Raw genomic sequence first — 22731 nt, forward strand, 5'->3', positions numbered from 1 at the left:
CAGAGTTAGCTCAAGTGCATTGCCTCTCGGGAACAGGTGCTCGTGCCTGGACAGTGCCCCAGCAATGCCCGGGTCAGGGCTAGTTAGCACCCGTACCAGAGAGTGTTTTTAATTAAACACCGTGACTGGCAGAGGGACAGCATCCAACGCCAAGCCCTGCCTGTTTGGTAGTACAAATGTGGCTTGGCTTTTCTGGGCAATATCGGCTGTGCTGGCCCTGTGCAAGGGTTTGGGTATGTGGGTCAGTTGCATGACCCACAGGAGCAGCACAGCACCCAACACAACACAGAGCCAGCTGGCAGCCCAAGGGACCAGCTAAACAGGACCACAATAAACAGGCCACAGTTTTCTTCTCTCCCAACACGAGCAGTCCTGTATTTGAGGGTGTGTGCCGTCAGAATCAATGGGGGAAGGCTTGATGTACAAACACAGCGTTACTACACATCCCATACCCAGTACAGCCCTTCCTGGTAGGGGAACCAGGAATGAAGCCATCTATGAGAAGTCCATCGAGGAAACTTTTTGTGTGATAAGGAAGGCACTTGCAAGACCTGCTAGTTGTAGGGATGGCAAGCACTGAATCCCCCCTTTCTATACCTATTAAATACCTCCTTGCTGTCTGGGTTCTTGCTCTGCATCTGAGCAGAGACCTTGAAACCAACTTTGAAATTCAGCGCCTTTTTTAATAAGACAGCACGGCTTAGTGTGGCTGGAAGTCAGACAGGGAAGGACTCGCGTGGGAGACTGGGAATCCAGCAGGACTATTTTTGGACAGAGATGACAGTCAGTGTGAATGTGCAAAGTAATGGTTTTGGGAGAGGTCAGACTAAAATAGACCAACCTAGATCTGTAGGCACTTTTTTCCTCTTTTTTTTTTTTTTTTTTTTCTATTTTCCGTCTTCTTATTAAGCTTTCTCCAAAAAAAGAACAACAGCGTAAGCTTTTCCTGGCAACACTCCAAAAAGGAACTATCCCCGGGAACCAAAATGTGATGCTCACTGAGCTTGCTGCTGGAGAGGGCTGACTAAGCACATCTCATTGCAGCCTTGCCAGAGAGCAGAGCTCTGTGAAGCTCAGCTCAGCAACTCCATCCCTTCCCTGGTGCTGGAAAAAAAAAAAAAAGTATTTTCTGGCTTCCTGAACCTTACCCTGCATTTTAGGATGTGAAGATTTAGTCCCTGCATTTTAGGCTATGCAGATACCAGGAAGTGAGGCCTCATATTTGGTGTAAGCAGTTCACTTAGCCTGTCAAAAACATGTTCAGGGTTGTGGGACACGATCACTCTCTGACTACAGATTTCTCCTCCTGCCAGACAGAGCGGAGTTATGAGGAATGGCCCCTACCAGCACAGGGATGAGGGATCCTTCCAGAGAATCCTAGCTGCCGTAAAACCTCTCCCATATGCAGAGCCATATGCAGCCAAGCCTGTGCTGCAGCAACTCTTGGACCTGGTTATTATTTGGACCCGGTTATTTTTTGGACCCTTCCTTTTGGACCTGCATGTTTGGCTTGTGGCACAGAAGCCAACCCTGCTGCTGCGGGGTGGTGGAGGAAGGCTGTGCCAGGAACCCTTATCTCCAGCACACAGCCTCGCAAAGGGTAGCTCTGAATTACCGTCCTGGTGACAACAGGCTGGTGTTTTCGCCAGGACTATTTTTGGCACAAAAAAACGTTTCTCCGTGCTGGCTTGCTCCTGTACAATGTGGTCCTCCGTACACAGGCACCGCCCCATGCTCACTCACAAACACACTCACACGCTTACTCTCCCAACCAACAAACTCCCAGTCATACTCACACGCACAGACTCATATACCTCCCTCACAAGTCACACTTTTACACACACAGATTCATATACATCCCTAACACTTCTATACTCACCCTCCTGCAGACACAAAATCTCACACAGTTCCTGTCACACACACACACGCGTCGTCACACATGGTAAGCACCCCTCAGGTGCTCACCCCCCCTCTCGCACACACACACATAAACTCACACTTTCCTTACACACACACAGTCTCACAAACACATTTATTTACACACTTTTTATTTATTCACCGACGGCCACACTCCCTCCCTCTCCCCCGTCCCCAGCCCAGAAGATGGCGCCCGCCCGCAGCCCGCGCAGCCGCTGCCGCCCTCTTCGGGCGGGAAGCGCGAACGGCGCTTTTTCAGCACAAAATTAAGATTTTTCCTTCTAAATACCAAGCGCTTTCTCATTTTAACAGCTGCAGATTTCCTCCTGTCAACCACAAGAGCTATTTGGAGGGGGGTTTTACCTCAGAACCTCAAAGTCCAGAGATGAAACCCAAGCATGCAGCTTTTAAGGGGATTCATAACTTGAGGGCAGAGGTTTGGGGGCAACACAATGCCAACTGCTTTTTCAGAGCTTCACTTTTCTCATTTCCAGCCAAAATTCAAAATCCTGAGTGCCCAGAGTCCTTACCTTGTAGATGCAGGACTTGGCGTTCAAGAAAAACAGCTCGATGGTGGCATTGTCCTTCAGATAGGAGATGCTTTCAATGTAGAACCTGGAAGGGGGCAAGCAAGAGAGGTGAGACACATGGGGGACTAGGGCAAAACATGAAAATTTACTCATCACATGAAAAGAAGTGGTCAATGGAGTCGTGATGCGTCTACTGAAAATGAAGTTTCTTTGTTTGTGGCAGAAACGTCATTTGTTGATGAAAGAGGCTCGTGCGTGCTATAGGACATGAGCACTCAACACCACCCAAGACATACTGAAGCAACTGAATCATCAAGTGGTTTATTTTGTTTCTAAGTAGCTCTTTGTTTTATTTTTTATACTTTAAATAATCCTTTATTCTGTTTGTTTGCAAACTCCTCTTCATTCTCCATCACATTTTGGCACTTTTTCTTTGCCCCTTTACTCTTCCTATCCATTTTTGTGCTGTCGATCTGCCACACATAAAATGTTCACTGCCAGAAATCCACTTCTGTGTTTCCTCTCTGTCCACTTCAGCTCGTCCCAAGGCACATTTTATAATGGCTTTTTATATATTTTTTCGTGGGTAGCATGCAACATCTATAATTACAGAGTAATTAACCAGCAGTAGTTAAGGACCTCACACAATTTAACAGTACCATGGGTAGTGATGCTGGGGATAACAATAATCTATTTTTTAGCAGAGTGAGATGATTTCTCAGAACTCAGTAAAAATCTGCCCAATCCAAACCCTCCATGTTCAAAAAACCCAGTCTATTGCATTGACTGATTACCCCAAATATTTGCAATTACATTGAAAGTCCATTGTATGTATGAAAGATCCTTTGGCAGTGAACTCTAGTTTTGCCACCAGCTTGAATAGAATCCAGCCCTTAATTCTGCCTTGTGACCTTTTGGGGTAAAAATCCCAGGATAAAAATAAGTGCAAGATATATCATCAAATTTAATATCAAACCATTACATATGAGTATGCTGTATGCTTTTAGGATTCCTGTAGTAAGAGACAGCCTATTCAGGTAGTGATTAAGGTCATTGTTTTGTTTAGTTCATGTTTTAAGTGAGGAAAAAAATACATCTCTCTGCCCACTCTGTTTCAGAGTGATCTTTAAGTTTCAGTACAGTGACAGCAATGTTCCTTACATAAATTCCACTACTATCGTGCATTGTCAGAGGCAATTAGAATAGGGAAGGTGCCAGGGAAATGCTGTCTGTATTAGGAACTTAAAAAAAAACACGACAAATACCTTAGAAATCTGTGTAGAGATGCGGAGTCCAGTTACAGAGAAATCTTACTCCGTGACCCCGCTGTCTGGGAGTGAAGCTATGAGACCTGCTGAAACTCTTGGGGCTTCACACAAGCATTAAAGGGATTGTCTGTGTTCAGTTGTTTGTAGAATCGAGGGCCTTAAATGTAACCTTCTCAGGGCTAAAGGTCAAAGCTTTGTAGTGCTCCTAGGTGTCTTCTGAAGACCCTTCAAAACAGTTTATTTCCTGACAAGTACAGCCAACTACATACTCAAATGAAATATTTTGAGCTTTTTATGTTTATCTGCTGAGATGCTCCTGCAATTACCCATCCCCCCCCCCCCCCAGAGCAGTTCAAATGAGATTTTTTTTAAAAAGGAAAATAAAAAAGAAAACATGTGAACATAGGAACCATCAAGCATAAAAATTCAACTTTATGTATTTATTTATTTGGCTTCCCCTGGGTTTCACCTCCTGTCCTTGAAGCAGGTGATGGTCAGATCTTTAATTCCAGGGTCAGAAAAAAGAAGGAACATTTACTCTATTTTCAAGTCCCAGTGAAGGTTAGCAGAAACACACTTTTTTGTTTCATCAGTGGATCAAATGAGACCATCCTCATCATCACTAGAGGGCAATATTGCATTTTCTTTCTGCTGCACGGCTCTTTCCCAAGGCTTTCCACATAGACACATGCCCAGATCATTTTCTGTACAAAATTGAGTCTCTCCGAGCACAGAGCCTGCACATGATACTTCATCTTCAACAAGAAAACACAATTCTCAAGTGATCTCCGGCGTGGAGAGTGTGCAGGGGAGCTACTGGCTCTCACACATGCACCCAGGCAAATACAAAGCATGTGCACCAGGAAATTGGTGCTACTTAAAAGAAAACAGATTTACGGAGAGAAGTCTTGGGGGATTTGCTGTGTGGCAAGCTCAGAAAACCTGAACTGGAGCAGACTGCCTTGAATTCACAGCCTGAAAGGCCTGTTTTTTTTTTTTTTTTTTTTTTTTTTTTTTTTTTTTTATTTTTTTATTTTATTTATTTATTTATTTATTTTTTCGCACTGATGGTGAATCTGTCAGACCTCCTCCTGTTACCACCTCTTCCAAATGCACCGCGGTTTAAAACGACCCATGGCAGCGCCTAAGGAAGCAGGAAGAAAGCTCCAGCTGCTAAGGCAATGAACCAAGCGAGAGATCTGGGTTAAATTCCTGACTCTGACACAGGTTTCCTTCGTGACCTTCAGCAAATCATGTAGCTGTTCGGGACTGTTGTGTCGAGTTTGGAAAATACTCCTCCCTCCTTTGACCCCCTGCGTCTGTTTTGCCTATTAAGATTATCAGCCCATTCCTATTGCACGGAGGGGCAGCTATTAGGTTTCTGTCGAGGACTCCCTGGGGAGCAGCATTCCTCCATGTGCTCTGAAGCTGATATATCCAGGAAATAAGGACGGGCTGGACAGAGATGCAGACGGTACCGTGTGTCTGACGCCTTAACTCTGCTACCTGCGGCACTGAGAATGCAACCAGCAAACAGCTTTGCCTCAAACGGCTCCTACGGGAAGTTCCCTGATAGCCAGCAACTGTTGCTTTGAGAAATGAGGTGCCTGCAAGAAGGGTTAACCCCCCCCCAAAGATTATGTGTGTGTTAAAAGCAGAGAAATCAGTTTGGAAAAGGTTTCAAACGTAAAGAAGGGAGATCAGCCAACGTTAGTCTATCTCTGAGTTTCTCCTTATCTTTCCCCCTCTCCTCCCTTAGCCCCAGTCACTTATAATTCATCCAATCTATTTTCTAACCATTAATTAAATGGACCAGGAAATATTATGCTGGGTAATGGACACAAAGTGCCTATCTTGCGTGCTCCCTCTCAGCGGCAGGAAGATAGCAACGAGGATGGCAGAAAGCATCTTGGAAGACTTCAGAAGCTGCAGCATCAGAGACATCTCCGTCTTCCAGCTGCGAGGACGAGCCTTGTGCTGATCAGATGGCTCGGCATGAAGTGTTGGTTAACTGGCAACTCGCTCTGACACAGCTTGATGCCGCAATGAATGGAGATTCCCATCGCAGCCAGCCAACAACAGGCGGTTACGCAGCGGTGCTTGTGAGAAGCAGCTGTGGAAACTCCTGATCTTTGGGTGATGGGAACTTGGTATTGCTGTAATTTCCCCCTTGCACCACACAGATGCTCACCTTCGACTTGTAGCAGAGAGAAATGCCCAAGCCTTGACTCACCATCAAAGCAAGACAAGTGTGATGCCCTCTTGCTTTAGCAGCAGAGCTGGATTGACCAGTGCTCCCCGTTTCCACACAGCAAAAGAAAGGGTAAAATAAAAACAAGAAAGGGTAAAAATTTAGCATCGCCCCTACCACAGCTCTGGACATAACCAGAACTTGGCCATCTATCACCTCGCAGGGACCGGGCTCTGGGCAGTGTAATTCCCAACTTACAGTTGTAAGCTCTGAGATCACAAGCCAGTGTATTTATTTCCAAGTAGAACATGCCAAAAGATAACAGTATTTCACCGTGGCCTTAAACACAATGATATATCAAAGCATGACCACAGCAAATGGATGTCTTATCTATCTCACGTGGATCTGCCCTGGGGCAGCGAAATCATCCTAGCTCCTCTGAAGTTTGACTCCGGTGACAGCTGGTGTAAAAAGCTTTTATCCAACAACAAAAATCCAACAACAAAACCTTTTTTTTTTTTTTTTTTTTTTTTTTTTTTTTTTTAACCAAAAAGAAACACCTTAAAATGAGGAAGATGTAATCAGAGGAAGGCTGAGGGTGGCCCCAGAGGCAGAGGAGGGTGAGAGAGATGCCTCTGTGCATCCAAAGGGAGGTGAGCAGTGCCCGGCAGTGATGGGGAGGCTGAGGATGGCACTGAGGCTGCTGGTCAAGGTGACCGGGACTGATAACGGGGTGGGAGTGATTTGTGGGAGGGCTCCTGCCTTTGTTAAGGGGCAGGAGCTGAGTGCATAGTGTTGGCAAAAGGGATTCCTTTCCTTCCAGCCCCGTGACACTGCACCTGTGCAGGGAGACAAAATACCTCTCTTGGGCCTCCTATGAAAAGGAAAAAAAATAAAATAAAACAGAATAAGAACCTCAAGCAACTCTTCTTTCCCTTGCTAATATATATATATATATATATATATATATATTTTTTTTTTTTCCATGAAAAAGGAAAATAAAGGGGAAAGCCAGTTGTCATGGAAAATGTCAAAATGAAGCAAAAGGATTTTGGTGTTGTTGCGCCGTCACCTTCCCCAGGGCTTCCTCCTGCCCGAGGTGGGAAATGCAGTAGGACCCAAGGGAAATGATGGCGATGGGCACTCCGTGGTGCTTCCCAGCTGGATGGAGGACAGAGCTGCCAGCAGACCCCGGGCTGTCTCTTATTTCACGATTACACAGCGATGGCTAAAAGGAGAAGACCCCTTTCCTGCCTCACCCACCCCGGGGTCTGGCTCATTATCCCCCACTATGTCATTGAAAACCTCGGAGGATAATTTGAAAAATATGAGGCCATTTGCTAACCAGGGGAAGAATAATCACACGCGTCGGTGTAATGGACTTAAATGCAGGCGTCATTATGGCCAGGGTCTCGTGCTAAATGAGCGTTCGGAGCAGCTCAGGCTGCAGAGCTCCTTTTCTGTTGCAGCCCTCTTTGCTAATAGCTATAGGTGCGCACTTTATGCGCTGACACCTAAAGCAGGCAGCGGTTAAATAGCTGGCCTGTTAAGTCATCAACCAGGAATGAAAATTGGAGACAGCAAAAAGCCCCGTTTACATCCTCTTTGCATTAATTTTGGTTCTGGTGCCGTGCTCTGTCCCCCTGTGCTTGTGCTCCCCTTGCCCTGCACCAGCAATCGGGTTGCAGAGGATGGGATGCAGCAAGAGACCTGTGTCAACTCCTGCCTCGTTGCATGGAAGCCACAAACCCTGGAGGTGAACGTGATTGCAGAAAGATGGAAAACCATGAGATATTTGCTCATTCCTGTGCTTCCCCTTCTCCAGGTACAAAAACCCAAGTGATCTGCTTTGGAATACATCGGGCTCCAGCTGTTCTCCAGGCTCCACATCTGGGAATCTCTGCAAACCACTGTGTGCTCCAGCATCAACACAGAGAAGGAAAGGCCTGACAAGACCACAAAAGAAGCAGCCAGCTCAATCTATTTTGCAAACGGCTTCACCCTGAAAAGTCCCGGGGAGTTTAGCTGGCCAGGGAAGCGCAGCTCTGCACAAAAAAGCTGTCGCTGCTCCTCTTGGCCTGCAGCGATGGGGTTCTCTGCCCCAGGTGTGAGCTGAGAGCCCCTCTCCCTCAGCCACCAGGGGATTTCTCCTCTCTCCTGAGCTCAAGCCTGGCTCTCTGAGTGCTCCGTGATCCTCTCTGCTTGCTTCGCCGGTGACAGCAGATCACACCCATGGGTGTAAGGAATAAACGCACAAATTGCAACGAAAATGGAAGTGGTGCCTGCACGGCTTTGACCCAGCTGGAAAAGCTCTGTGTGGGCACTGCCATAGCTGTTGCTCCTTGATCCAAATGAGGTACAAATCTTACACTGACAGCATCCATCATTTTTGCGTAGCACCCACTGTGCCGTCTCAATGCTTCCCCAAATTAGACAAGACAACGCTGCCAGCGTCAACACACTCAAAACGTGGCTGCAGCCAGCACGTTTGGAGCATACTGATTTCCTTCCCCCTCAGGTGGCCGAGTGCGGAGGAAAAACAACTTCGCCCCTTTTCTAAGCACAGCCCGCTTATACAAACATATTCCCCGTTAAGCAGAAAAAAGGGAATAATGTTATGGGACCCGAGAGCCAGGCTGCTATTAAGACGTGTGCGTAATGGATGGCTCAGCTCGGAGCTGTGCGCTAAGTAGCAGAGCCCCATTAGTTCCCTTCCTCAAGCAGAGGTCACTTTTCACACGAGTAAATCTTCTGACTGGACACAAGTTTCTCGTGTCTCTAAAGAGGCTCCGAGGAGCTCAGCCTCCCCGCAGGCGATTTATTACACCTTCCTCCTGGTGAACGGAGCAGGGGGCCACCCCGAGGAGGCGGCAGTAAATTGTCTGCGGGGAGCCTTGTCCTCCAGCACAAACAAGGGCTGAGCGGCTGTATTTATACCCTACGGCTGGGTGGGAGGAGGGGGGTTGCAGGGTTGCTGGCTTTTGAGATCTCCCCCCTTTGCTTGCACACACCGACCAGCCTGAAGAGTGCTTCACAAAGAGATTTGGGTTCTGGCACTGCTTCGACGGGGTTTTTTGGGGCTCGTGGGAAGCCCCCAAAGCAGCCTGGTTGGGCTGGGTTGGTTACGCAGATTTCATGTTCTGATTTTTGCTGTTTTTACAGTATCCCAGCAGTGCGTGGAGCTGGAGAAATGCAAGTGAGAAACGCAAATGCACTTTGTCTCCTCTTACATGTAGCATAAACTGCCCGGGAGCTCGGAGTTACCATCTCTGTGCTGGTAAAGACAAAAGGAGCTCAAAGAGGTGAGAGCAAGCCACAGGGATGAGGACGGAGCACCCCGAGGTGCTGAACATCGCAGGGCACTTCTCTGAACTCTCCTGGGATGATGAAGTCCCGTGGCAAAGGGGGGTCCAGCACTGCCCTCCTTGCAGAGGAGCAAGGCGGTGGAGTGCCACAAACCCCTCTCCAGTGAGGAAGACCATGGGTGGAGAAGCACAGCCTGTTACGTGCGAGACAAATAAATTGCTCTGGTTAATTTAGTGCGGTTCTGTACGTCTCTCCCTGCCCCAGCAGGCTGCTGTCATCACCACCCCCTAATCTAATTTCCTGGAGACAGGCGAAGCCGACTGGAAGGGAATGGCACACACACGCCGGGGCGTGCTGGGATCGTGGTGTGAGTGGTTTGGGCAAAGTGCAGGTGGCGTGCTGTGAAACCGCACCCCGGTTGTGTCCTCTGGGCAGTGGGGGAGGCAGCAATGAACCTCTGCAGCAAGTTATCAGCAAGTCCATCCCCAGGAACAATTGGTACTGGCAGCCACCTTCTTCCTTCCTTCCAGGGCTGGCTGTTTCCAAGTGATGTAGAGCGCCTTTTGTTTTTCTTTTCAAATGGGATGCTGTTTTAAAAAATGGGTATAAAGGAGTGTGAAGAACTAAAATAGCCCGAGGCCTCATTAGCAGCTGAAATCTGGTCCAATTCCATTCAGGTAGCCAGGCAAAGCTCTGCATCTACACGGATCTACAGGGAATGTCTTCTCAGCCCTGGCTGGGCCAACTGGCTTTGAAAGAATCCAAATTTATAGGCTGCACATAAAGCACACAGAGGGGATTGATCAGGTGAAAAGAGGAAGCTACGGTGTGTGTCCTACATCTGAGCAGGGGTCTGGGATCAGAGGAAGGAGGCAGCTCTTTCAGCCTGCCACTTCCACAGTAAGTCGTCGAGAATCAGGGCAGATGAATTGTTCCTGAAAAGTGCCTGCTTCTTTCCAGTGATTGCACAGAAAGGCAGCGGTAATTAGCCCCGACACAGAGCAATCTACGTGGAAAACATCTCGGGTTTGGTGTGCTGTGTCCCACCTCAGACGTGTGTCCCACCTGGCTGAGAGCAGGGCCACAATGGGTGCACACCCAGCTACGTTCCTAAAGAAAGCATCGACACACATGAGCTTTGCCCCCCGTGTTTCAGTGCTGGCCTCCTATTTAGGGCCACTTTGTTCCGTAGTAACTGTGGTAACCTGGCAGAGGGTCTGGCCTCAATATTCAGCCCTGAGATATTGAGCCCTGAGCCCCTGCAGCTCTCCTGCGGACTTCAGCCTAGCCGGTGCATGTGAACAAGTGCCAGACCTTGCTGGACACAGGCATTCCTCTGGGGGGACACCACGGGGCCATAGAGACAAACCCTGCCCCACGGCGTATTTGAGCACTGAGGATTTATTTCACATTCTTTTTTTCAGTGCCTTTCTGTAAGAAAAGCCTTTCGACGTGGGGGATGCTCTGATTCAGTGTGACGACTTCTGCAGCGTGCTGTCACCGTTCGGCTGGTGGAGCTGCCCTGAGAATGGGCGTGCTCGTTCCTGGGAGAAGATCCACCGCTGAAGTGAATGTTATTTGCTGAGCTTGTTCATATAAATTAACAGCAGGACAAACACCCAGGAGATAAAGAGATCAGGCTCATGCTGGTGGTTCCCTAGCTAAGGATCGCTAATCCCACCAGGCCATTGTTTGAGGAGGAGAATTCACTGCAAAGCTGGGCCAGCTTTGCTTTCCGTGAACAAACAGCCTGTCTGTGCTCTGGTCCTCCCTCACTTCAGGGATTTACACAAAGGGAGTGACTTTGCCTTTTTTTTTTTCCTGCCTATGTGAACGAGAGCTGAATGCTCCCTTCCCTGCTGAAAGCAGAATGGCATTTACCCGACCCCCTGCCAGCTCTGTTTTCCTCTGACCTCCTCACTGCCTTGCTCTCCACACTTTCCTTAGGTTCCTGCCTTTTGCTGTGCAGCTCGTGTTGTCAGATACAATTTCACTGTCCTCTTCTGGTCCCAAAACAGCCAAGCAATCCTTCCTTCCTTTCCCTCTGTCCTTCGCTTCTCCCGGACTTCAGCTGTGACTCTCATCCGCCTTGGTTTATCTGCTCTGTAAACCCTCGGAGGCAGGCAGTGAGTTTCCCCCACCACTGAGTGACTAGGGCTTTAGGAAGCCACCCAAGAAGCGACTTCAAAGACGAGAACTAACATCGCCAGACGTCCCACCTCCCCTCAGAGACACGGGATGCTCCCTCTCACTGTCGTGCGTGGCATTAGCGTTGTTTAAGTGGCTGTTAGCAAAGAGTCTCATAAAATAATATTGCACAAGAACTGCCACGGGGCTGTTCACAGCTGCCCAAGCAATTCTGATCGCTTCCGAGATACCTACGATGTTCTTAGTGGAAAACTCCAGAGGTGACAACCTAAAGACAGAGGCTGCAGTTAGTTCTGCACGTGTCCAGGTGCAGTAAGCATTCCCTCTGAACTGCTGCTAAGGATGTCCCTATAAATTCCTCCTTCTTTGATTTTTGGTCTCTGATTACAGAAGAGAGTAATGACGTGGGACATCAGTGCTCAACAACGTCAAACCCCGAAGAAATGTAGGGCAAAAGACAAAGCTTGAAGGGTGCTGCAGAGATTTAAATAAGGGAGGAGGATTTCACGCTGCAAAGCTTGTGAAACTTCCTATCTGCAGCGTCCTTCTTCCAAGAAACCTTTGCTTAAAAAGTCATGCTTCCCTACGTGTAAACGCACATTTAGAGCATATGGGTGGCTCTGGAAGTCCCTGTGCACCCCTAGGCTACCAAAATACAGCCCCGCCTATGGGCAGGTCTCTTCACAACCCTTCCTTCAGCCCTTGCGTTAGTTCCCAAGCCCGAACTCACACCGCTGGGTAACAGACGCGTGGGGTCTCGCCAACTTCTGCCAGCTGCCTGGAGACAGTTTCTCCTCCAGTTGCTTGTGGCTCAGCTCAGATTTGGGGATGGACATGGGAACTTGCTACACGCTGGGAAGCTTTTTCAGTGTCTTTCTAGCATCTGACATCCACATGGCAACTGAAATCACAGTCAGTTAATGCCCATTCCTAACTCATGAGGCATCTGGCCTTCCAGCCCATTCCAAAACGTGCGACAATCCAGTCATTACTATCAAAAATAAGAGTTTAAGTCCAAACTTGGTGTGTTTTTTCACACTCTTTTCAGCCACTGAATGCTGACTTTTCCCCTATGGGTTTCCCCTATGGATTACGATTCCGGAACAGGAGAGTTCACTCAGTTACTAACTGTTGAATGGATCCATACTTCTAAAATGTCTCTTGGCTAAGATCCTGCTAGAATGACTTGTCTCCACTCTGCTGCCAACTCTCATAAAACAATACAGATGGCAATATTTATGCTCGCTGAGTGGTCTTTGAAATGAATATGAGTGGCTTTCACTGGCTCCACTCCTGAAATCTGCACTTAGCTCTTGCTCAGTCAGAGATTTCCTTGCTTTCCACGGGATCCCTGCCCCTCCACGGACTCCTCAATTTGGCCCCTAGGTAAGATGCTCAATAAATGGGTGCCTGTGGTGTTTGTTTATTTGTTTTGTTTTGTTTATTTGTTTGAATTGGCCCAACACTCTCATATTTCTGCAGAAAAGCACCAACAGCTTTATGTGGTTCTAAGCACAGGTGGGTCTGGATCGCATACACTGGAAATATTCAGCTCTGGATCTATCTTTATGGTTTGAAGTACCCAAAACATAATAGAGCAACCTCTCCTTGTGGCAGAGAGCAGACCAGTTCTGGAGTCATGGGGCTGTGTGCAGCCTTGATCTGTCCTGAGATAAATCCACCACTAAAGATGGGGACGTAACCGAACAAAGAGGCTCTTTGGAGAATCCTCCCTTGTAATTGAAGTTAAATGAATGACAATCACCGTGCGGGGAAAAAAAGCTGCACTCAGGGGAAGAAACTCCAAAGTAAGTCTTCATTTTTTATGGGTACTATGAAATGAATGAGGGTGATGTCAGATGTAATATAACACTGGAGCGGAAAGGCTAACAGAAGACGACACAGTAACACTGCACTGCCTAGCTCTAGACATGAACTGTGCATTAAAAGTAAGTCAACCCCCCCCCGACTTAATTTCCTACATATGCCAGCCCAACCCCCAGCCTCTCTCGGGTTTTTTTTAGGGCTGCAAGAGCAAATTTGTCTTCTCAGAAAGTATCTCCCTTGGAGGCAAAGATGCTGTGTGCACAAGAGCACCGCCTGCTTTCTAGCATCTCCTAACAGCTGCTGCAAAATTCATAGGTGAAGAGAAATTCTCCCAAACTGGTAAATTCTTCATTAAAATCTTTCTAGTCTGGTTGAATCCAGTCTATGAATATTTTGTATGTACACATGGAAGCCAACCGGTTGCCAGAAATTGCCACCATTTGGTATTTTCAGATAACCCATTGCACCATGGTGTGGTTGAGCCCAGAAGGTAAGTACAGGTCATACTGGGATTAATTTAGCCCCTGACATAATAACGCACAGTCCGGGCACAATCCAGGGGAAATGGATGGATGGCAAGCGAGGAAAAGAGTGCTCTCCAGGCAGGTGGCTCCTAGGGAACAGCTGTAATTCGTGGGAAGGGTTTGCTGTCACGCACTTACCTGACACAAAAGTACAAAACAACCGGTCCCGACTTCTTGGGGAAGTCATGCTCCAGCACCCTGCGGTCCAGCTGCAGCCAGTTCAAGTGTCCCCTGGAGAGAGAAGAGAGAGAGAGAGCTGTGATCCCGGTGCCTGCATCGAGGTCGGAGGTGCTCCAAAAGATGAAGCCAAGTGCATGCTGTTTGCCCTCGGCCCCTGCGTGCTGTTTGAAACACGCACAGCAAATGTTTGAGGAGCGGGGGCGATATCAGCCCAGCAACATTTCAGCCTGGGAATCGAGCAGCGAAAGTTCAAGGGGGGCAAGCTGGCAGCCCCAAACGTTATGAGCTTCACCTTTTTTATTGCAACCCCCTGGAACAATTGTGTGGTTGAAAGTCTGTCAAGATTTTCATTAGAAATCCTGGTTGTTAAGAGTTTCCACAAGGCCTGCAATATTTCACTCGAGGCTCAGCCTGGCTGTTTACAGCCTCGGACAGTTTATTTACCACCCACATGCTTGCAGTAGCCTCGCTAGGCTTGCCCAGCCTTTGCTTTTCCTCCTTCAGAGAGCTCCTGAGTAACAGCTGCTCCCTGAAACGCTGCAGCCCCAATTCCCACACGCTGCTCTTCTCGAGCCTCGATGGTACCTGCCGCTGTTATTTTCCCCTGCAATTTACCCGTCGGTGCCTTGCAGCTGGAAGCTTTCCTGGGCAGCAGCTCTGTTCTTTGTCACGTTCCATGAGCGGCGTTTTATAAACACCACGATTTGTATTACGGGGGCACATCCCACTCCCCAGCTGAGAAAAAGGTCCTGTTAAATTAGGGGCTGTGGGAATCCGGAGGGTGAAATCCAGGCTCCCCCTGAAGTCAGCAGGAATTTTGCCGCTGCCTTCAGTGATGCAAGGGCTGCATCCTGTGAGCATTTTGCGATTGATTTCAGGCAGAGCAGATTTCACCCAGAGGGAGAGGCAGCCCGTGCCTTCAGCACTCTGCTGTCTAGACAAGCAAGGGGAGAGACAATTGAAGTGATTTTTTTTTTCTTATTTTATTTTATTTTTGGGGTGGGGGAGAATCGTGCAGCAAATAAAGCAGGAAATGGATTTCAGATGTCCCGAGCTCCCTTCCAGTGTCTATTCACCAGCTCACGCTAATCCTCAAGATTAATTCTTCACGCCACCAAAAAGGAAGAAGAAGAAAAAAAGCTTGCTTTGAAAAAAAAAAAGTGTTAATTTAAGTTCTAGGGTTGCCACAAGCCTCAACAATGTACTCTGTCAGCAAACACACTCGGCTTTCACAAGTGCCTGCCCATTACTCCTTAGCAGCGCATGTACTTTGGGCAACTGAGAAACTCCCTTGGCAATTAAGCAACAACAGCTCTTTAGCAATTTAACCAGATTTGTAGCTCCCTCTCTGTTCAAGAAAAATAAATAAAGGGGAAACTAGCAATTTCAGGACGCTTTGAATCGCCTGGGTTCGGTCTGAGTTTCCAGACAGCTGCCCCGGCTTGCAGCGATGCAGATGAGGGTGGGCAGATTTCTTGCCCCATGCTTTATATACTCATCAAGTATGTAGTTTCATAAAGTTTATCTCTGGGATATTTTAACGTTTAGAAGGCTTTTTCTCTAGATAAATCTTATAAATAGTTTTAATATATATATATGTATTTTCTCTAGGTAAAAGGAAGCTCAAGCAGTGTAGGAGCGCACACAAACCTACTCACAGCCTGGCTACTGAAAAGCTGTGCCAAGGCCATGCTGCAGATTTGCAATCCCAGCTAATCGATGTCTCTGCTGACAGCAAATCTGCCCAGCCTGGGACAGTGCTGCACAAAGGTGCTGCCCAGGATCGGGGTGAGAATGGCCCCGGTAATGGGGCTGGGTGTATGGGCTGGCTGCATCCCTCTTCTTGAAACCCAGTCTTTTTCCTGCTTACCACTTTCTTTGTGGCCTGAACTCCCATTATGTTTCTTTTAAGGAGAATCAGAAAAGCTGAAATTAACCGTGAAGGCCATAGCACGCACGGGGCTTGAAACTAGACACACTCCCCCTTTCCTAGCCACATTTATCCATGTAGGACAGAGTGTGAAACGCTGTCAGAGCACGGCAAAGTCACAGTAAGCCTGGCATCTTATCCTGAACCTGTCCATCTGCATTTGTGCCACCAAAGCAGCAGCCACCAGTGGCTGACGGTGTTACACACGGGCTCAGACCAAGACCGATTTGTTGACAAAGGACTTGTTGTCTGCATCTATGTTTGTCCAACAGGAATGTCTGGGTTTGCCAAACACATACAATGAGGTGTTGAGAAGCCACGGTGCACAAAACACTAAGCAATTTCAAGGTATGTCACATTTTGAAGACTTGCTCTTTTCATTCTCACTGCCTTTTACCCCAAGAGACTGATTGATACCATCAAAAAAAGAAATATCTGCATGTGTGTGTGCATACCAGGTTACACGGGCATGCTGCACACATTGTGGGTGTGGGTAATGCTTGTGCTAAGTGCCCACCGAGTTTTGGGTTGAAGAGTTTCATTGCTCTCATCTGCACGGAGCTTAAATCCAAAGCTCCTTCAGAGGAGGAAGGTCACTTCAATCGCTGCCAGGAGCTATCCGCTCGCTGTACTCCGTTTCCACTTACAAGCTTTCATCGCTGAGGGCTCCTATGCTGCAGATTGTCACCTAACTCTTTGTTTTCTAGCATCCATGTGTGGCACGTACAGAACAGCAGCCCTGAGCAGTCCCTGGCATCCGCCCGTGAACGCGGTTTATCGGGGAGCCGAGCTCCAGTGCTGTTATACCACAAAATGCTTTGCTCTGGAAGCTGTCGTGCTGTCTTCAGCAGAACTATTCACGGAGCACAATCCCATGTAGGACAGAGAAGAGTAAGGGCATACAACCCTAGGCATGTAGTAATCCCGACAGTATTTGCAGACCAATTTAGGCAGCCTGCACTGGGATCCCATTCGTACATGCCTGTGTCTAGCTGGGTTTTCTTCACAGTTCAATGTAGAGACCCAAAGTAGCTTTTGTTTCATTATCTCCATTGATTTGCTCATTGAGGTATTTACATCAGTGTACTCGCGAATAATGGTGCAAACAGTTTTGGGTGACCTATGTGGCAGCTGGCTATTGGGAACCAGCTCATTTTTCTCTGCTGGTTGTGCTCATCTTGGCAGTTAAACTGGTGTGTCAATAGCCAAAACATCATTGCCTTTAGAAACAGGAACTGGGTCCATTTATGTTACAGACCGAGTATGGATTTTGGTGCCCAGCTTTCGCATCGTCATTTGCAAGCAGCGGTTTCTGTTTTCTTTTATCAGGGCTTTCAGAAAAGAGTGGCACATCAATACTTTGCCTCCAGGTGGATCTGTTTACACAGCTTTCCTGGTTAATGTCCAGTTTTCTGGGAAGTGGGTCCACATTGATTTGTGTTATAAAGATACTTGGACCAATAAACCAACTCACGCCCCTTCAAGCGTCAGACTCACTGAGTTGAATGGACATTGAGACAGACCAAATCGAGTAACAGAAACCATAAATGCTATTTTACATTTTCATCAATCACTGCAGAAACAAACGAACAAAAAACCCCACCCACAAGCTCACAGATTTTCTCATTTAAGGTCTTCAGCCTTTAACAGAAATGTTTTTGAAAGGGTTGCAAAGCTCAGGGAGATATCTCAGTCCCTAGTTCTGGCTCTGCTTCATGACTGGAGGGTGCAAATAGGTTTTTCCCCCAGTTCCTGGAGATGAGGCTATTCCCAGGAAGCCTGGTGCCCTGCTCTCCCTCTTACAATCTTCCCTTGCTGTCCCATGAGCCATAAGATCTTGGGATGAGCAAGGGCTCTGTCATTCCCTTATCATGTTAGCGCAGCCTCTAGCACAACTGTAACACAAACAGTTAAGGCCCCAGCCCCTTGTAATTTTTATCTTTTTTATTATGAAGCTAAAGGAGCTGCTCTGCAGGATCTGCAGTGATGAAGGCAGGACAGGCATCTGCAAAAGGACGCGGATCAGCTTTTGGCTGGGCGCACGGAGAGGGGGAGCAGTGGGATACAAAAGTTGGTAATTCCCCACGGAGCAGGTGACTCCTGTTTAAGGACAAGCAAAGGACACAGAAAACCCATTTGTGGCCCCAAACAGAAGGGGAATCCTGACCACTTTCTCTCCGTGAATGCTGCAAGGGCCGGTGCTAAGGGAGAGGGCGGCTAGTGGAGATTCATGCTCAGCTGAACCCATTCCCCATTCCTTTTCACTCTTAATCAACCACCGAATAGATCTGCTGGCTTCCCGTGAAGCTTGGCCCCACGTGCTACGCAAGGACACCCTTTTGACCTGCGCTCTCCCTCAGTTAATGGCTCACACCATAAAGCGTTCCTATGATCACTAAAAAAGGAGGCGTTATTTTTTCCTCCGTAATAGGCTGACAATCTAATTTTAGTCACACTGAGCGCGGTAACGACCCTATATTATCACAAGAAACTATTAAGTCGCCAACGCAAAGGTTGTTCCTATTGATTTTCTTCTCAGGTTGTCATGATAGAGCGCAACTAATGAATGGAAATCCCCAGTCCAAATCATTTCTAAATAAATTACTCTTATGGAGCTTTTACTCTTAAATAGAAGAATTGATTTAATACTTTAGTGGCTTTTCTTCTTCCTAAACTTGCAATTTAGCCAACCCCAGATTACATTTATGAACCCAGCCTGTCCTGTTTCAGCTGCTTATGGGCACCTTTCAGGGAAGGCACATGAAAGCTCAGCAGAATGGTATCAGCAGAGGGAAGGAAACCCCTGAGGGGCTGTGTCACAGAATTAGCAGCTTGCTCTTTGCGTTTCTGGCCTGTATCAGTTATAGGGCTGTGTTCGGTGCTCTGCAAACACATGATAAGAGACTGTTTTTTTCCCCTGGTTTTGAAGAAAATAATTCTTTTCACTTCCATTTCGCATTACAGGTTGGGATCTGAGGTGCAGGCAGACCGGTTTACTTCCTGAAGGTGACGTGGGGCATCCATCTGCAAGACCCAGTCCAACACCCCAGCTATCATTTTTTTTTAATGCTGCGTTCAGTCAAATAAAGTTGGCTGTTTGCGTCAACGCTGCTCAAAGCTTTTTACAATTGAGGAGGACATATTAGGCAAATATTATTTGTGTAAAGGTTGCTGCCACAGCAGTGAGGAAGCCTCAGTATAAGGTTCAAACTCACGGTGGGGCAGCAGATGGGCTGCAGGCCAAGCTTTATATTAGCTGGCATATACCAACCTGCTGCTGGATTGGGCTGGCTGGATTTAATGAGGGTGTTCCCAAAGCTTTCATCTGGGCTAGCTGAGCATCTGCTAAAATATGTCGTGCTTCATCTTGACCACAGGTTGGGAAGGTGACCAAGAGAAAGGATGCCTCAGGCTCTGCCATCCTGTCTGGTCAGTGTGCATCCATCTGCATCTGCTGCTCATCTTTGAGCTAGGCCTTGACAGCTGCTGTCAGCCTCTCCTGCTTCTTCCCATTGCTAACCCAGATCCTTGCTCACGCTGCTCTGTGTTAAACCTGGAGGCCCCTGGAGAGGCCGGACTCTGCCTTGTTGCCGACACCTCCTCGTTAGCTTGCCTTGCACTCTCAGGGGAGCCCTGTGCCCACTCCTCTCAGCTGAGAGCTGGGCCTTGCTCAGCTGCTCCGTGTTTCGCAGTCTGACACGTGTTTCATAGAATATCATAGAATCATAGAATATCCTGAGTTGGAAGGGACCCTTAAGGATCATCAAGTCCAACTCTTGACACCGCACAGGTCTACCCAAGTTCAGACCATGTGACTAAGTGCACAGTCCAATCTCTTCTTAAATTCAGACAGGCTCGGTGCAGTGACCACTTCCCTGGGGAGCCTGTTCCAGTGTGCAACCACCCTCTCTGTGAAGAACCCCTTCCTGATGTCCAGCCTAAACTTCCCCTGCCTCAGCTTAACTCCGTTCCCGCGGGTCCTGTCGCTGGTGTTAATGGAGAAAAGGTCTCCTGCCTCTCGACACCCCCTTACGAGGAAGTTGTAGACTGCGATGAGGTCTCCCCTCAGCCTCCTCTTCTCCAGGCTGAACAGGCCCAGTGCCCTCAGCCGTTCCTCGTACGTCTTCCCCTCCAGGCCTTTCACCATCTTCGTAGCCCTCCTCTGGACACTCTCCAACAGTTTCATGTCCTTTTTATACTGTGGTGCCCAGAACTGCACACAGTACTCGAGGTGAGGCCGCACCAGCGCAGAGTAGAGCAGGACAATCACCTCCCTCGACCTGCTAGCGATGCCGTGCTTGATGCACCCCAGGACACGGTTGGCCCTCCTGGCTGCCAGGGCACACTGCCGGCTCATATTCAACTTGCTGTCTACCACGACCCCCAGATCCCTCTCTTCTAGGCTGCTCTCCAGCGTCTCATCGCCCAGTCTCTTGCTTTTCAAGAAAATTTTCATTTCTTAGTCTGCTTGGGCTTCCCTGTACCCCTCAGGCAGCGCCCACGGAGTAACTCACTGTCTCCAGTAAGAAATAACATGCTGGTGAAACCATTTTCTCCCCCTGCTTTATAAATTGTCAGCGTTTCCTGCTGCTCCTCGTTTGAGGGCAAGTCTCATTGATGTGTGTTGGGTTGGAGATCTCCTACAAGGCTGAGCTTCACAGAGAAATGGGACAGATTCAGGGCTCTCCTGTGATTCAGGTCCTGCTTCTGCACCTGTCTGACACCGAGCACCCCTTCACCCTGTGAGTTTTGTCCTGAGATGGCCTCAGGCAGGTGCTTGCCAAAGGAACTGTCCCTAGAGGGACAATCGCAGCTCAGTGTGGGTATGTCTGTGCAATCATCCAGCAGCTTTCTCATTACCCGATCCCAAATCATTATTCCAGCAGATAATTTCCGTTTCTCTGCCACTTCTGCAGGGGAGTGGAGCTGGCTCATGAGAGCTGTGCTGCTGACTCAGCTGTCCCCAAAACCCATCACTGGCTTGGCACTCTTGTCTTTTAAGATGATATAAGTGTATGGGGCTTCCTTCTGATTCATCTTATAGAAAAACCTACTGAAAACTAGGGTGGGATTGGGTGGATGGAGTTACAGGACAGAAATGTGGTGCTGAGGAAAGTCTACAGAGAGAAAACAGGCAGCTGGAAAAAGAAACAGGGGCTGTGCAGGGACCGGGAGGTCACAGTCTAGAACTAATCAAAGCATTTGCCAAACATTTAATGTTTACCCAGTGCTAATTTTATACATGCCTTTTAAAACAGGGGTATAAATGTCCTATCGTGAGAGAAAAACTCGAGTTTTGTGGTGAACACAACACCCTGGGAGCTGGGGTTGAAGGTGAGCAGCCAGCATTGCCTGAGGTGCCTGCAGTGGCAGAGGCCTGCTCTTTGGTTCAGCTCAGCCGTAAGGCTCTTGTGTGATTCCTGGCAAGGTCAAATCCTCTTTTTTATTTTTATTTTTTTAATGTAAATTTTATATTTATAAATATTTTTCCTTCATGTTAAATTTGGCAATCCTTTCCTTTCTCATGCTTTCATCTTCCCATTTTTTAAGACATTCTAATCTAGGATCTAAAACAACAGATTTTTATTTATTTTATTTTATTTTATTTTATTTTATTTTATTTTATTTTATTTTATTTTATTTTATTTTATTTTATTTTATTTTATTTTATTTTATTTTATTTTAACTTGAAATAAATTAGCATTACCTTTAAACCTGCTTGGGTGATTAACACTTTAATTGAAAGGTTTTGCCAGTCTGCCAACATCTTGGAACTAGCGAGTGGATCTTAAATTCAAGAGAGCTTAAGCTAACATTTTCCCAATGACACAAACACTTTGAATATGGGAGGAGGAAGGGATTTTTTCCGTCCCTGTACACTTCCAGCAATGCTGAACTCGTTGTGAGAAGCCTCGAGCCTTCTGAAGGAGAGGCTGTACAGGTCAGACTCAGATGTGGGACACATCTGGGGGACACATTGGTGGGACACACTCTGTAGACATTGATCTAGGACCTTGGGGTACACAGGTCTTCTACACTGGTCATTTTGGACAACACTCCCCTGGATTTCCTATGATCTAAGAGACGCCTCTTAGGTCTTTGATTCCTTGCACTTACGTTTCATCTGTGAATGCAATTCCAAAGTATTCTTTCTCCTTCAGGTTGAAATGAGATGCCACCAAGTCAAGCAGCTCCTTGGCCAAAAGCTTTGGCTGGAAAACAAGAATGAAAGAAAGTGATTAACAAAGAGAAATTTGGGGTAATGATACTGTGCTTCTGGACGGATGTGCCGTCCTTGAAGGTGCTCCACCGCTGTTGGTTTTATGTTCCCTCTGGTGTTCAAGCTAAATGTTCAAGCAACATTAACTCCTTGAAACAAGCACTAGTTTCTCTCTGAGGTAAATAATATAAAACAGGTGGTTCTGACCTCATCAGTGCTTAAGGTCTCTGCAGGCAGAAAACCTGCTGCCTGCCTGTGTCCATATTTGCCATGACCCGCTCACTTATGCCTCTCTGATAACTTTAGTTGTTAAAGCTTTTTATCAAGGACCTTTGCAAGCACATTTCAAACACCCACTCTCACATGCACTGCACAGATACGTTCTCATAAGACTAATAAAATACACAGTGCCGAAAGATAGGATGTGACAGGACCAAATGAGGAGTAAACGACAGAACAAAATAGCTTCCCATTCAGCATTGCTTGTCATTTACAGAGAAGGATGCATCCTAAAACGTAGGAGGTGGGAAGAAAGGAAAGTAACACACATTTTCAGAATACCCTTGGTAAGAGCATAAAAGCCAAGCTCAAAGAAACTGCTCACCTCATATATAAAAAGGTGTGTTACTATCATGAGGCAATTCTGCCTTTCCTGCAAAACCTTCTTTGAATTTTACCTACGGATCTCCA

The 22731-nt window shown here is 47.3% G+C and overlaps 1 protein-coding gene across 11 annotated transcripts in view; it reads right to left on the reverse strand.

Moving 5' to 3' along the window:
* FRMD4A (FERM domain containing 4A) overlaps positions 1-22731 on the reverse strand; it is a 348357-nt gene that overhangs the window by 67994 nt on the left and 257632 nt on the right. For all 11 annotated transcript variants that reach the window (XM_072024583.1, XM_072024605.1, XM_072024416.1 and 8 more), the window contains 3 exons: positions 21939-22033; positions 13850-13942; positions 2448-2532 (listed from right to left, as the gene is read on the reverse strand). In XM_072024583.1, the coding sequence (XP_071880684.1) occupies positions 2448-2532; positions 13850-13942; positions 21939-22033 (273 nt within the window). The remainder of the gene's footprint in view (positions 1-2447; positions 2533-13849; positions 13943-21938; positions 22034-22731) is intronic.

The sequence above is a fragment of the Anas platyrhynchos genome, chromosome 1 (assembly GCF_047663525.1).
Source record: "Anas platyrhynchos isolate ZD024472 breed Pekin duck chromosome 1, IASCAAS_PekinDuck_T2T, whole genome shotgun sequence".
NCBI classification, from domain to species: Eukaryota; Metazoa; Chordata; class Aves; order Anseriformes; family Anatidae; genus Anas; species Anas platyrhynchos.